This window comes from Sinocyclocheilus grahami, unplaced genomic scaffold (genome assembly GCF_001515645.1).
Source record: "Sinocyclocheilus grahami isolate Dianchi unplaced genomic scaffold, SAMN03320097.WGS_v1.1 scaffold111.1, whole genome shotgun sequence".
In the NCBI taxonomy this organism is placed as follows: Eukaryota; Metazoa; Chordata; class Actinopteri; order Cypriniformes; family Cyprinidae; genus Sinocyclocheilus; species Sinocyclocheilus grahami.
The window spans coordinates 1,000,397-1,016,776 of record NW_015505290.1 but is presented as its reverse complement, the minus strand read 5'-3'; the positions used below and the strand labels follow the sequence as shown (position 1 = coordinate 1,016,776).

General features: G+C 35.8%; 1 protein-coding gene across 1 annotated transcript in view; it reads left to right on the top strand.

The window, feature by feature from the left end:
- Positions 1-14,592, top strand: part of LOC107589081 (potassium voltage-gated channel subfamily H member 5-like) — a 41,311-nt gene extending 26,719 nt beyond the window's left edge. The window contains exons 6-9 of the mRNA XM_016277411.1: positions 702-1,094; positions 1,629-2,021; positions 10,481-10,573; positions 14,149-14,592. Of these exons, the coding sequence (XP_016132897.1) occupies positions 702-1,094; positions 1,629-2,021; positions 10,481-10,573; positions 14,149-14,592 (1,323 nt within the window). The remainder of the gene's footprint in view (positions 1-701; positions 1,095-1,628; positions 2,022-10,480; positions 10,574-14,148) is intronic.
- Positions 14,593-16,380: the final 1,788 nt, after the last annotated feature.

The window sequence follows — 16,380 nt, the reverse complement described above, 5'->3', positions numbered from 1 at the left end:
TGGTCTTGTTGCACTGCAACTGCAATCATTTTCATAATCAGTATTTTGTCTTAAAACAGTTAAAGTATCCTTAAGAACTTTACTGTATTTTGTTAGATAAGATATTTTTAGAGAATACCAAGAACTATAAAGATTAATAATAATTGTTCACACCACTGTATTTAAGCAAATGCTGTATGTTTGTCGTCTACCGCTTTAAATGCTTGATCTCTTTAAAGTCAAACATAAAGGGGGAATTCTGATTGGATGTGAGAGTTTTTAATCATTCATTAGCTGGAAAAATCATTCTGAAAGTGCTTCCAGCTATATTGTTGTGTCATTAATTATTATAGTTGTGGTTCAGACGCGACTGTTCTCATAGAATCATTTAAACTTTATAGTTTATAGTATCATTATTGTATTTGATGAGAACAGGCTTTTATGCTTAAATCAGCAAAAAGTGTGGAAATAAATGTAACTTGTTTAATGGATGTTTGCATATATTTACTGGAAAACAAGACAAAAACACTGAGGAAAAAAGCCATTGTTTTACTTACAGTTTTGGTAGGCCAGCATAGATATTCATCAGCAAAACTGGTTGATGAAGTTAGCTCTTAAGAAACCTTGTAGTGACATCAGAACATCAGAATCCTTTGATGTATCTTATTTTTTTTTGAATCTCTGTCAATTTTTTAATTAACTTTATTTTCTGTCTTTCCAAGGCTCTTCAGCTGGGCTCTGACATCCTCCCTCAATATAAGCAAGAGGCTCCTAAAACTCCACCTCACATTATATTGCACTACTGCACCTTTAAGACCACTTGGGACTGGGTCATCCTCATTCTCACCTTCTACACAGCCATTATGGTGCCCTACAATGTGTCCTTTAAGACCAAACAGAACAACCTAGTGTGGTTGGTACTGGACAGCGTGGTGGATGTCATCTTCCTTGTGGATATTGTGTTGAACTTTCATACAACTTTTGTGGGACCTGGAGGAGAGGTCATATCTGACCCAAAGCTCATACGCATGAACTACTTGAAGACCTGGTTTGTCATAGACCTGCTGTCTTGCTTGCCCTATGACATCATTAATGCCTTTGAAAACGTGGATGAGGTAAGCACAACGTTGAAGACAGACATTTATTCGAGCAATATCAATGTAGCTACAGTATATATATATATATATATATATATACATACACACTACTGTTTGAAAGTTTGGGGTCAGTACTTTTATTCAGCAAGAACACATTAAACTGATCAAAAGTGACAGTAAGGACATTTATAATGTTACAAAAGATTTCTGCTTCAAATACATGCTGTTCTTTTGAACTTTCTAGTCATCAAAAATTTGAGAACAGGCTTTTATGCTTAAATCAGCAAAAAGTGTGGAAATAAATGTAACTTGTTTAATGGATGTTTGCATATATTTACTGGAAAACAAGACAAAAACACTGAGGAAAAAAGCCATTGTTTTACTTACAGTTTTGGTAGGCCAGCATAGATATTCATCAGCAAAACTGGTTGATGAAGTTAGCTCTTAAGAAACCTTGTAGTGACATCAGAACATCAGAATCCTTTGATGTATCTTATTTTTTTTTGAATCTCTGTCAATTTTTTAATTAACTTTATTTTCTGTCTTTCCAAGGCTCTTCAGCTGGGCTCTGACATCCTCCCTCAATATAAGCAAGAGGCTCCTAAAACTCCACCTCACATTATATTGCACTACTGCACCTTTAAGACCACTTGGGACTGGGTCATCCTCATTCTCACCTTCTACACAGCCATTATGGTGCCCTACAATGTGTCCTTTAAGACCAAACAGAACAACCTAGTGTGGTTGGTACTGGACAGCGTGGTGGATGTCATCTTCCTTGTGGATATTGTGTTGAACTTTCATACAACTTTTGTGGGACCTGGAGGAGAGGTCATATCTGACCCAAAGCTCATACGCATGAACTACTTGAAAACCTGGTTTGTCATAGACCTGCTGTCTTGCTTGCCCTATGACATCATTAATGCCTTTGAAAACGTGGATGAGGTAAGCACAACGTTGAAGACAGACATTTATTCAAGCAAATGTAATGTAGCTACAGTATATATATATATATATACATACATATACATACACACTACTGTTTGAAAGTTTGGGGTCAGTACTTTTATTCAGCAAGAACACATTAAACTGATCAAAAGTGACAGTAAGGACATTTATAATGTTACAAAAGATTTCTGCTTCAAATACATGCTGTTCTTTTGAACTTTCTAGTCATCAAAAATTTGTGAAAAAATGTATCACTATTTACACAAAAAGATAAAGCAGCACACCTGTTTTCAACATTGATAATAATAAAAATAATAGTAATAAATGTTTGTTGATCTGCAAATCAGCATATTAGAATGATTTCTGAAGGATCATTGTGACACTGAAGACTGGAGCAATGACTGCTGATAATCAGCTTTACCATCACAGGAATAAATTGCATTTGAAAATATATTAAAACAGAAAACAGTTATTTTTAATTTGAATAATGTTTCACAATATTACTCTACTGTATTTTTGATCAAATAAATGCAGCCTTGGTGAGCATAAGAGACTTCTTTCAAAAACTTTCAAAAGATCTTACAGACCCCAAACTTTTGAATGGTCGATGGGAAAAAAAACAATCAGCTCGAGCCTGGTTCCTGAGTGAATGACTCTTTTCAGCCAGTCCTTTTTAGTGAATCACAAATATGTATGGATCAGTTGGGACAGTTTTTTAATTAATCTGACTTACTTGATTCTCTCAGTGGTATTTTATGAACAAATAAGGGAATTAATGAAATTTGTTACCACAATTTTTTGGTTTTGTTGTTCTACATGTACTCCTGAAACAATCCCAAATATTATTTTTTCTCAAATATTTCTTCCTCAAAATTAAAAGAATCATTAATGGAACAGTTAAGGAATCAGAATCTTTAAGAGGAATCCGAATCGTTACCAGAATGGTTAAATTCCTTAAGATTTCCATCCCTAGCCATAGTTTATATCCTCTGATAAACAATGACTTGAATCATGATGAATGATGTGATCATCTCGGTTTATCAGTATAGATTTGCTTTTATTTGTTGGACTCTGCTGTCATAATGATTTAACTAAATACGCTCATACCTTAAATGATGATTTAACTGCAGAAGACCTTGAAACAGTTTACTCTGTGCATTGTCTTTCATTCAAATTACTGCCAAACAAAAATCTTTTTGTTTACAGTTTATTTGATCAGATATAACATATCTGATTGTTCTCCGATGACCAATTATAGGCAAAAGCACAGATCAATAAACCTTCATCTTCTTAGATTTTATTACTTTTGGTGTTATGTTTATGGAGTATTCCAATCAAATTTTCTGTACTCAGCTCTTGCATTATAATTGATCCTCCTCCATGTTACTAAAGTTGGTGATTATTCATCTGCGCATCTTGTTTGCGGTAATTACTGTTTGCACAGGACTTCTCCAGCATACATTTCCATCTGAGAAGAAAGGAATGCAGCTTGTGTTCCTCTCTTTGACTTGCACGAGTGGTGTTGCATGCACGTTTTTGTGCACGTCAGGAATGCTTTATTTTTCTCGATAGAAAGGAGTGGGATTGAGTGGACCCCACTTCCTTCCAACATTTCTTGAGGCTGAAACTCTGACGTGAAAACTATATCCATTATTGCCATCTCTTTCCATATCAGTGGCTGCTCACGGTACTGGACATTAGCCTAAATGGTCTCAGCCCAGCCAGACAGTTCAATGATAAGTGGGCTGCGTGATTTCTGGAGTCTGTGTAGATGTGTGTTGAAGGAGAGGCAAGGACGAACTGAGATGGTTGTGTGATATCAGTTGTGCGTGAGTCTTTTCAATGTTTAGAGCTGCTGTGGTATATATCCGCCACAGGAGGCAGTATTTGCCAAATGAGAAGGTTTCTGAGGCTCAAAGATTAATATAAACATAAAAGAAGATATATTGAGAAGTCACCAAAATGGTTTGATTACCAACATTTTTAAAAATATCTTCTTTTCTGTTCCACATAATAAAGTCAGGTTTAGAAAGGCATGAGTGATTAATTGAATGATTTTTCATTAAATTTTTATTTTGTGATGAACTGTCCATTTAAGTATTCTTGAAGTAAATTTCAGTATGCTAGTGTTCCTAGATAAACTTTTGTTTTGAATGAAAAGCACTTCCAGTGCTCTTTTTGTACTTCTGTGTACTTTGAGTTCTTCTGGAAGATTTTTATCTGTCTGGAGGATCTAATAGAGAGCTGAGATGGAAGTGATCATCCGAAAGACTTTAAATGGGCACAGGCGTCCTAATGGCTGTAGGTTAAATTGGGCGACTATGGACATTCAGAATAAAATATGATTCTGCTTTAAGCTTCTTTACATTATTAATCTCCATATGCATGGTATGATATATTTATCCAATAAAATAACTCTTCGGATTCCTACTGGTGCCGTAAGTTCACGGTTGCCCAGGCAACAGGCATCCTTTCCCATTGTGGTGATGTTGTTGGAATGCATTAGTCTCTGCATCACTGGAACACAATGAAGTCCCAAATCTGCAGTGTGCCCAGATCTCAATAAAGTGTTCCTGTGGCATGTGGGACCATGTGTCACTGCTGTATCACTCCTGCTGGGGTTGAAATCTGCATGTTCAGGCTGAGTTCAGCTAAGGTTATGTCTCAAATAGATGGTCTGTAGCTGAAAAAGGAAAGCAGTAATGTTTGTTTGTGCAGCTGCTTCATTTCTTAATACTTAGTGATAATTATGTGATTAAACACAACCTATGTTGTATTTTTAGTTAGATGACACACACACACATATATATATTCAGTTTTACCATCACAGGATTAAATTACATTTAAAAATAGAAATAGACAGTTGTTTTAATAGAAATGTACTCAGGCTGGCAAACATTTTGAGCTTACTTAGTGATAATTATGTGATTAAACACAACCTATGTTGTATTTTTAGTTAGATGACACACACACATATATATATTCAGTTTTACCATCACAGGATTAAATTACATTTAAAAATAGAAATAGACAGTTGTTTTAATAGAAATGTACTCAGGCTGGCAAACATTTTGAGCTTAAAAAAAAAATATATGTATTGTAGCCATACATCAGGAACTAATCAGTCACATAATATTTATTAGAAAACACATTTAAACAGAGTCTAAAGTATTTCCAAACTGACATCATGAGACACTTTTTATTAATCACAAAGTGTTTTTATATCTAACTTCTAATTTTTTAGAAAACCATCTATGATCTTGTGCTTTAAAAAAAAAAAGCAAAAAACAGAAACTGATAAGCTGAGGTGACCCATAATATAATATCAAGATTTTTTTTTTCATTTTCATAGAGCAATATAGCAATTCAAACCCAACACAGCGAAAAATGAAATTATATGTCACTTTTCACTTGGAACCAGGGAACGAGAGAGTTGCTCAACACCAACAGTCTTTAATGAAACAACACGGAATAACATTCAGGAACTCAGGAAGACATTTACAATACCGGACGCCGAACTAAGGACAGGGAACACTGTATATACACATGACATGACGAGGGGATGACAAGACACACCTGGGATCAATAGAACTAAATGGGGAACACCTGGAACAAATGAAAGCTGGTGATTTTCGGGAGGGACTGGATGATGATCGCTCTGATCCTTTTCTACTTCGAGACTTACTCTATTTAAGTAAAGGACAAGATTAACCAACTCGATCAGGGGAAAACTGTACATGGGAAGATCGCAGCCGATTACGTCATCATCAACACCTGGAACAAATGAAAGCTGGTGATTTTCGGGAGGGACTGGATGATGATCGCTCTGAACCTTTTCTACTTCGAGACTTACTCTATTTAAGTAAAGGACAAGATTAACCAACTCGATCAGGGGAAAACTGTACATGGGAAGATCGCAGCCGATTACGTCATCATTCAGCCCCAGCCGAAAACAGAGACCGAGAGCAGCGTCGAACCAGCTCACCTGGTTGGAGAGCTCTAGGAACTCCTCTACATACCTCTCTAACTCCCGACCACCCTGCCGCAGACACCAAAGCCTGTCTTCAGCCGCAGTCATATTGTTTGGTCCAGTATTCTGTCACGTTTTACTTGGAACCAGGCAACGAGGAGACACAGGAGTTGCTCAAAAACCAACAGTCTTTAATTAAACAACACGGAATAACACTCAGGAATTCAGGAAGACATTTACAATACCAGACGCCATACTAAGAACAGGGAACACTTTATATACACATGACATGACGAGGGGATGACGAGACCAATAGAATAGGGATCAATAGAACTAAACGGGAACACCTGGAACAAATGAAAAGGACAGGAACGGGAAGGACCAAATATGAGCATAGAAACACATGGGGAGCAAAACACACACAAAACACGGAACAGAGTCTGACAATATGCTGTAGATACCAATAAAGCTGTAGTACTAATAAAGAAGGAATCAGATAGAATTAGAGAATTAAAAGTGGAGGAACAGAACATTTGAGTGATCAAACTTAAAAGCATTCAGAGAATTTATGGAAGGAATAGAATAAATTGAGTAATACATCTCCATTTTCCCCATGCATTTATGCATGTGTTTTTCTGAATGTGCATACATGCCAATATGCATGTTTATGTTGGGCATGCTGTATATATTTAACAGCAGAGAGTGTTTTTATGAAAGCTGATGGCCTCTGACACAGCTCCTGTTGAAATGTCACACTCAGCTGGCCCCCAGTGAATTGTCTCCCAAACCTGACATAAACCACAACCTTAACAGGACACTTGTTGAGTTGGCAGGTGTTTATGCTAGTGTGCAATGTGTTAGACCCCCACTGAGCACTGGAAACCAAGGGAATTTATCAAGATGACAGTGCAAATGATCAACACTAAAAATAATAATAATAATAATCTTTATAAATTATAATATCTAAGAATATTTTAATAATTTTATGTTGTTTTATTACCCAATTATCAAATAGTTTTTCTTGTTTTAGCAACCATTCTGTTTGTTAGATTTGTCTAAAACTGGAAAACAAATTATCAGTGATAAAAAAAAGACCAAGAAAATTATTTTGCAGTTGATTAAATGTTTTTATATACCTTTGAAAGTTAAACAAACTGAAACATTGTGATGTCACAAAAAAAAAAAAGTTTGCTCATAATAAAATGCTACAAAGTGTGTTATAAATATTTGAAGGCACAAGCAGTTGGCAAGAGTGCAACTGTCTGTCATGGGGATTGATGTGCAGCTGTCAGATGTTTTTCTATGAACTGGAGACTGTTCTGTCTTTGTGTCCCCTGTGGGCCACATGTGCCTGTTTATTGGCTATTCTGGTCTCTTGACTTGTGTTGTGTAATACCTGCTCTTTCTGGTATGTATTAAAGGGGATATATGATGTTGCTAAAAAGAACATTATTTGGTGTATTTGGTGTAATGAAATGTGTTTATGTGGTTTAAGGTAAAAAAAAACACATTATTTTCCACATACTGTACATTATTGTTTCTCCTCTATGCCCCGCCTTTCTGAAACGCGTCGATTTTTACAAAGCTCATCGGTCTGAAAAGCAAGGTGTGCTGTGATTGGCCAGCTATCCAGTGCGTTATGATTGGCCGAATACCTCAAGCGTGTGATGGAAATGTTACGCCCCTTACCATACTGTGATGATGCCCTGTCAGGCCGGAGCGATGATTCAAAAACATGAAAACTCATTATAAACGAGGCATTCGTTGCATCCAGTGGAGACATAATTATGGATTATAATGACTTATACTGTCTTTTTACGCGTTGTGTTGCGTTGCGTTGCGTTGCGTTGTGTTGCGTTGCATCGCATCGCATCGCGCCACGTAAACATAAAACCATGTCTGCATTTGTGATCGGAGAAATGACAAACAACAAGCCCTACTCTACACTGCCCAAAACTCGCGGATTTCTAGTCGTGTCCATTTTTGGAAGACCAAACAAAGTAGTTTCGCTTTCACAACAAAACACAGCGTCACACACAGTGGCCTAGAGTGAGCGGCGGCAGCCTAGAGTGAGCAGTGGCCGGGGGCTTTAGAACAGCGCGGCCGGCAGATTCGACGAAGAAGCGTCCGGAGGGCTTGCGGCAACCACTTGTGACGACCCCGGGCTGGACTCCACTTCGTCCACGGTGAAAGCCGATCCGGTGATCCACAGCGCAAAGTTGTTGTATTTCCTCAGCAACCAGCACGGATCAGCTCCAGGCATGACGAAGCGGATATCGTCCTCTTTTGGAAGGCCAAACAAAGTAGTTTCGCTTTCACAACGAAACACACAGCGCGACATGGCGGTGGCAACAACAATACTACAGCGAGAATAAAAGTTACGCCTTCTTTCTTTGCATGAACATTTGGGCGGCGTTATGCAAATCTTCCCACATAGTGAGGTAGACATGTGGGGGCATGTTAGAACGAGCCGTTTTAGGTAGGTGAGGCTGACTCTTAACTTTTATAAAGAATATCTCTTTGGATTTGAGACTTTAGTCTTTGCAACTTTACAGATCTTCTTTATGCACCAAGAGCTTGTAACACTCCAAAGAGAAAGGAAAAATTGAAAAGCGCATCATATGACCCCTTTAATGGGATATATATAAATGAAAATTCTGTCTTCATTTAGTCCTTCGCATGTCGTTCCAAACTTGTATGACTTTTTTTTCCAAAATTAAATTATTAAGAAGCTCTTTACCATACAGTTTCCCAATTATACAGTGACCAGGGCAGCTCTTATTGCTTATATGCCTATTCAATATATACATATCTAATAATTGTTCTCGTGTATGGAATTTTGGTAACCAGTGCCCTGTACCACCTGTACAAGGAGGTTGTGGCCTGCACTACAAAAATAATTTTCTTAATTAATATTTTTGTTTTAATTCCTTTTAAAATTAATGAGTTTAATTGAAAAATAAATTTATTTGAGAAGCACAATTGCATAAGATATTAAGACTTCATATCTTAAAGTTTTTTTCACCCAGCAAATTGTTTTTAAGCATGAACCTCAATAAAAAATTATTCAGTTTATTTAATACTATCAATAGTGTGGTTAAAAGATAGATGAATGAAATATACATTTACTGAAAGCAAAATGGCATAATATTAAGTATTAAGAATTAATACTTTTTTCAGAAAATATAATAATAATAAAAAAGTAGCTTTTTTAAAGTGTAAACCTAAATTTAAACCTATATTCTTAAAATATAAAAATGGAGTTTTAAAAAACTCAAGATATGTTATCTGTAAGACATACAGGTGCATCTCAATAAATTAGAATGTCGTGGAAAAGTTCATTTCAGTAATTCAACTCAAATTGTGAAACTCGTGTATTAAATAAATTCAATGCACACAGACTGAAGTAGTTTAAGTCTTTGGTTCTTTTAATTGTGATGATTTTGGCTCACATTTAACAAAAACCCACCAATTCACTATCTCAACAAATTAGAATATGGTGACATGCTAATCAACTGAAAACACCTACAAAGGTTTCCTGAGCCTTCAAAATGGTCTCTCAGTTTGGTTCACTAGGCTACACAATCATGGGGAAGACTGCTGATCTGACAGTTGTCCAGAAGACAATCATTAACACCCTTCACAAGGAGGGTAAGCCACAAACATTCATTGCCAAAGAAGCTGGCTGTTCACAGAGTGCTGTATCCAAGCATGTTAACAGAAAGTTGAGTGGAAGGAAAAAGTGTGGAAGAAAAAGATGCACAACCAACCGAGAGAACTGCAGCCTTATGAGGATTATCAAGCAAAATCTATTCAAGAATTTGAGTGAACTTCACAAGTAAAGGACTGAACACGAGTTTCACAATTTGAGTTGAATTACTGAAATAAATGAACTTTTCCACGACATTCTAATTTATTGAGATGCACCTGTATTGTGTGGTTATGTTTGTTCCTCACTAAAGCTAATGTACAGTATATTATCTTGTTTTTTAATTCTTTTTGGAAGCTTGAAAGCCACTATATATTTGGACACTGTATAGTTTTTGTTGTGTGGAAAAGAGCAATATGAATATACTGATGTACTGTATATAGCTTTTGTGTTTCACAAAATAAAGAAAGTCATATCAGTTTGAAACAACATTAAGGTGAATGAGTGATGACAGAATTCCCAAGTGAACTATTCCTTTAATCATTTCACACAAAGGTTTTTCTGGAAGTGCATATTAGGACATGTCAGTTGTTGTTATAGGACACTTGTTGTATAACGCTTTTGTTTTTTTTAGCACCTTGATATGAGGTTCTTCCCGCATACATCTGCTGTTCCGTTCATACTAATTACTTTGACGCGTTCAGTGTGCTGCTGTTCAGATCTAATATCTGTAAATGGGTCTCTTGAATCCTAATGTCCATCTCTGTGCTTATTATATGCATGCGCGAGTGTAGTTTGGCATGAAGTGAAATGTCTGCCTCTGTCTTTCTGACTTAGGATCCCATTGCAGACTCTTCTGCAGTGGGCCACTTGCCAGCTGCGGCCCACTCTCAACGCAACGCCACACGTGCGGAGGACTCGCTGTTGCCTGTAAGTTCGCTCTCCTTTCTTGGGATGTTTATGGCTCTTCTGTCCCATTTTCTCATTTGTACAGCAGTTCAGTAACCTCTCTCCTATTCAATGTTGAGCAGAGATGCACTAATGGCTCTCTAATTTATGCTAATGTTGCTCTGAATGCTGCACCCCTCAGTGTGTTTGTTTATCTAAAGTGATTTTAGATGCGAGTCAATTCAAATTAGACCGCACAAGCTTCATTCCCCATACTCTGACACACACAACCACACGCAGCATGTTTCACCAATAGGCATTAATGTTTCTCTCTTCCGTTATCCCATGATCCAACTGTGGGGTCGTCACATCTAACTGAACATTTATGAGCACTCAAAACCTCTAATGTTCACACCCGATAGCTACTCATCTGTTTGGCCTCAAAGACAAAGACAAAAAACCTTATGGTTTACTAAATGCTACATAAGCACAGTTGCAAATTAGATATAGGCCCTCAAAATGATAAATTACTTGGAAAAGTATCCATTAGAAGCTGCTCCGCCTGGGGAGTTGACTGTGTTGGCAAAATTAGCATCGTTTTTTTTTTTTTTTGCTAGTGTAATAAAAGCCTTAGGATTTCATGCAATATTGCAGAATGAACACATCTATTTTTACCTTCCTTCCTCCGTGTCAGTGTCTAGGGAAAATTGCTCCTTTCAGGAACATAAAGCATGTTTGAGAAATTTGCCTTTTGATTATGTGATGGCTGGAACAAAAAAGGCAGAAATCCTCAGTGGAGGAAATACTAATTAAACCTGTGAGGTACACATCACGGCCACTATTTATAAACAGTTCTGGGCTGACCGTCCAAAGCTGTTGAGGATGCAACAATTAGGTATACTTACTTCTCACCCCCTCATTTTCGCTCTGCCAGCTTAAAAAGTGAAGTCCATCAAGTGTGCGCAGAACGTGTCTTTCCATTTTGTCCTCCAGATAACCTCGCAACTGACCTCTATAAGATAAGAAACGTTCAGCTGTGAAACATGCAGGTTGAATCACAGAAATTGCATTAAAGAGTTTTTTTTGTCTTAAATTCAATAAGAAATGGCTGATTTTCATGGTAAAATTTTAATGTTCTTCATTTACAAAGTTCTGTACATGCTCATGTCCTTTGTGTGTTTATATGTTTTAGTTTAGATATTTAATTAATATTTATTTATGCTTAATTTCCTGTATGGATGCACTATCAGCTGATATTAGAGCTCTGTTAATTTATTTGTATCAATCGTTATACTCATTTCCTCTATTTTAACAATTATATTACCATTGTTATTATCTAATGCTCATTCAAAGTCAATGTTAAAAACACTAATCATTTTAATACTGTTAAATGTAATCTTTAAGAAATCTCAAAATGAATATAATTTTTTAAATTCTGTACATTATAGTGCTGTGATGTCTAATTTCACTTGTAGCATTTAAGACTATTTTAGTTTTTTGCACTTTATTTTTATTTAGACAAAATAGTACAGAATTAGATTCAGGTATTGATTATAATAAATTATGAACATTACAATTTAAATTTCAAACTTAATATCCATTAAAAAATAAATTAACTTTTTCATATTTCAGTTTTTTTAAAATGTTTTATTTTTAAATTATTTAGGTAATATAGTATGGAAATTTAATGTTAGCGATTTGTCATTTATTGTATTTGTCATATTGTAAATGTATGTTGTCTCATGTCGCTTGTGTGTTTATTAAATATTTATACTTAATATTTACTAATATTTAGTTAACAATTACGAATGCATATTAATAAAGCACTTTTCAGCTGATATTAGAGCTTTGTTAATTTATTCAATATTTAAATGTACCTACACTTTTCTTCTATTTTTACATTTAAAATGTTTGTTTTTTTTACAAGAAAAAAACCTATCAGCTATTATTGTATTGTTTAGAATTTTAATATCGGTGTGTTCCCAAATTTTGAGCAACACTGGACACCGTTCTTCATTTTCAGTGGTAGTGCACACAGTTGGGTCATGTGTTCTGATTCCTGATTCAGTTGGATATTGCATTTGTGTAGAAATGCCTTTTAGCAAGCAAACTCCAGCGATTAAACCTCTGTAACTGTGAACTTAAGTGAACCCTTAGATTGTAGTATAACACCATATTAAGTCCATTCTACAGACCTCCCCCTGCAATGCTTGCAGAAAATGTTATACTCATTTCATGTAGGCCTACCAATGAGTTAATGCTGTATTTGTGTATGTTAAGAAAACTCTTACAAATATATGTTAATCAGAGTGGGTTTTTTTCTTTAAAGACCTATAATCTGCATTGGCCTGAAGTTGACAAGTAATGTTTAAGCTTTTGTTCAAAGGGATAAAGTGCAAGCGTGGGCGTTCCTGAGTGAAAGCATCCTCTTTACTTTGCTTTCAGAGCCAAAAAGACTATATTTATTCCACCCTTTAATGATACAGACTCCACAACATACATCCAAACTATTAGCTGTTATCTTTCATAAGCTCAAAAGAATTTGCCTGATCAATATAACAACTTTGTTCACTCATGAGATCTAAGATTCTCTTTGGATGTGGGGGATGGAGTGATAGGATCAGTTGAGGAATCCCAGCTATCCATCCTCTCCTCCTCCTCTGACATGAAAGGTGTCAGATCAAAGTAGCTATAGGCTGAAAGAGCAGGTCTCTGGAGCTATATGACACCCATCCACCAAGTGAACATGGATGATCTCACCTTGAAATCCACACCTGACTTTTTTTTAAAGTCATGAACTGTTAACTAAGCCTTTCAAGTGCACCTTATCAATATAAGACTTTTCTTTTCTTACCCAATTGTTTTCTTTCCAGCTCGTTTACATTGCACACAGAGAAGCATGTCACCAACCAAAACTACGTAATAATATGCTGCATTAAAGTAAAATGTAAAAAGTTATTTATTTGTTTGTTTTGTCTGGATTTCTTTTAAAATACAGAAATGTATTTTGATACATACAATGACTTGAACATAACTCTTATATAAAAAATATGAATCATTTCTAAATTAAAACAAACTTTGATAATTTTTGGACATAAAGTGATACAACTGATTTCAGTCTCATTAAAAACTCTCATGAAAGGATTCAGTTCTCCAAAAATAAATTCTTATTGTCTAGTTTTCCATAATATTTTACTATTTTTTTTTTATAAATAAAGTGTAACAGTTTTTTGAAAATATTGTCAAAATATTGTTTTGTTAAGATATGATGAAAAAATCATAATGATAAGATAAAATTATAAATATTGTTCTATTCATTTTAGATTTGGGACATTCACACCATATAATGATAACGACACAGAGTAACAATATAGTTGCAATCATTTGTTGGAAGGATTTTTTCCAACTGATAAACGATAAAAAAACATTAAATGAAATCATCCCGTAGTAGATCTATACAGGTGGAGCTGGGGAAGGTGGAGGGTTTCTTAAGTGTGCTGCAATTTGTGCCATGTGAATTTTTATAGATTTTTTTATAACATGATTTGTGATGGAGGTCAGCTAGTGTTAACATGCTGTTTCCATCTCTGATGATATATTCTCTTTTTCTTCGCCAGGGTCTCAGCAGCCTGTTCAGCTCATTGAAAGTGGTGCGTTTACTCCGTCTGGGTCGAGTGGCACGCAAACTGGACCACTATCTGGAATACGGTGCTGCTGTGTTAGTTTTACTGGTGTGTGTCTTTGGCCTGGTGGCACATTGGCTGGCCTGCATCTGGTACAGCATTGGTGATTATGAGATCATCGATGAGGGCACCAACAACATCAAGAGGGAGAGCTGGCTTTATCAGTTGGCTATCAGCATTGGCACACCATACCGCTACAATGCCAGTGGCTCTGGCCAGTGGGAAGGTGGTCCCAGTAAGAACACACTCTACATATCATCTCTCTATTTCACCATGACAAGTCTCACCACCATTGGCTTTGGGAACATTGCACCTACTACAGACGGGGAGAAGATCTTCTCGGTGGCCATGATGATGGTGGGCTGTAAGTATCACTAAATGGTTTCCTTGCTTCGTGGATGCTTTACTAGACAGATTGAGCTTCAGCTGGTTGGTTAATGGTTGGAGATTAGGGATGCACAATATATCTGTGCCATACCTGTTATTGACTGATATTAGAGTTTATATGGGTAATGCTCAATAATGTATATTTAAAGGAATAGTTCACCCAAAATTGAAAATATGTTAAAAAATATATACGCACACTAAGGCCATTCAAGATGCAGATGAGTTTGTTTCTTCATCAGAACAGATTTGAAGAAATTTAGCATTACTTCCCTTACTCACCAATGGATCCTCTGCAGTGAATGGGTGCCGTCAGAATGAGAGTCCAAACAGCTGGTAAAAACATCACAATAATTCATAAGTAATACACAGGACTCCAGTCCATCAATTAAAGTCTTGTGAAAAGCTGCGTGTTTGTAAGAAACAAATCCATCATCAAGACATTTTACCTTCAAACCATTGCTTCTGGCTAAAATATGAATCCTGTATCCATAATATTGCTTTTTGGGTGAACGATTCCTTTAATTGTGCTTTTGCAGTCATCAAACATAATCCTTTAAAACAGTGTTATATGTCTTTAGCAATAAATATCTTGTACATTATAATGAAAGTAGTGATGCCAAAATTCACTTGTAGCATTTAAAATAACTGATTTACGTTTCTAGTTTTTTTTTTTTTAGACAAAATACTGTAGAAATTTGATGAATTTTCACATTATTATGGTTATCATCTAAAACATGAAAATAATTAGCAGCTTTTGGTATCGGCCATAATTTTTATATCAGTGTATCCTTTATGATTTAAGCTGATCTTCTTAGTAGGGAATACACTTAAAATAGCTTCAGAGTGTTTATTCAATTCTCACCAATCAGGGCATGTCAGCAATAAGTGCTATTTAAAAGCTTGCAGAAACATTAATAGTATCATATAACATCACATAATTTGATATAAAACTATTTTCTGCCTTAGGATTTCTGTTTAGAAAAACATTGGCATCATGTTCTAATAAGACCTGCAATGCACCTTTGAAAACATTTCCTGAAACTTCTCTCTTTAAGTTGCTACATTCAATCATAAATGAATAAACTTGTGCTTTAAACCTCCTGAAACCATAGTGCCACTATTTGCTCTTCAACACCTAATCACTTGTTATTTTCAGAATACTTTCTCCAAAGTTCATAAGTACTGTAGTAGCCCAGCAGTAGTGCAGGTCAGCTTTTGAGTTACTGAACAGTTCCATCAGTAATCCTCTACGGATCCACAGGGCTAGCAGATAAAATGAGCTACAGTAAACTGTAAGCTGTTGGTTGAAACGTAAAGTGAGCCACCCAGGAGGCTGAAAAACAGTGTCAGTGAGTAAACAGGGAACAGTGGCACAGCTAAACGCACAGGTTAGGAAGAGATATATAGGGCAATACTTCTGTAAAAATTAAATAGCAGTTCGATTATTGTACAAGGTGTAGTATGTAAGTTTTTTGATGCTAAAATACTGCTTCATATTCTCGTTTAATATGCAGAGACAACTATGAGTCAGTCATTTGTAGGTCAACTTCGTGAGGAGTGTAAACACTGTGCTTTTCAAACATCACTGCAAAAAAAGATTTTCTTAATGAGTATTTTTGTCTTGCTTTCCAGTAAAATATCTAAACATCCTTTACAAGATGAGGAAAATAAATGTACCTAAAAATATCTATCTATCTATCTATCTATCTATCTATCTATCTATCTATCTATCTATCTATCTATCTATCTATCTAAATGTACTAATGTTTTATTTCTTTC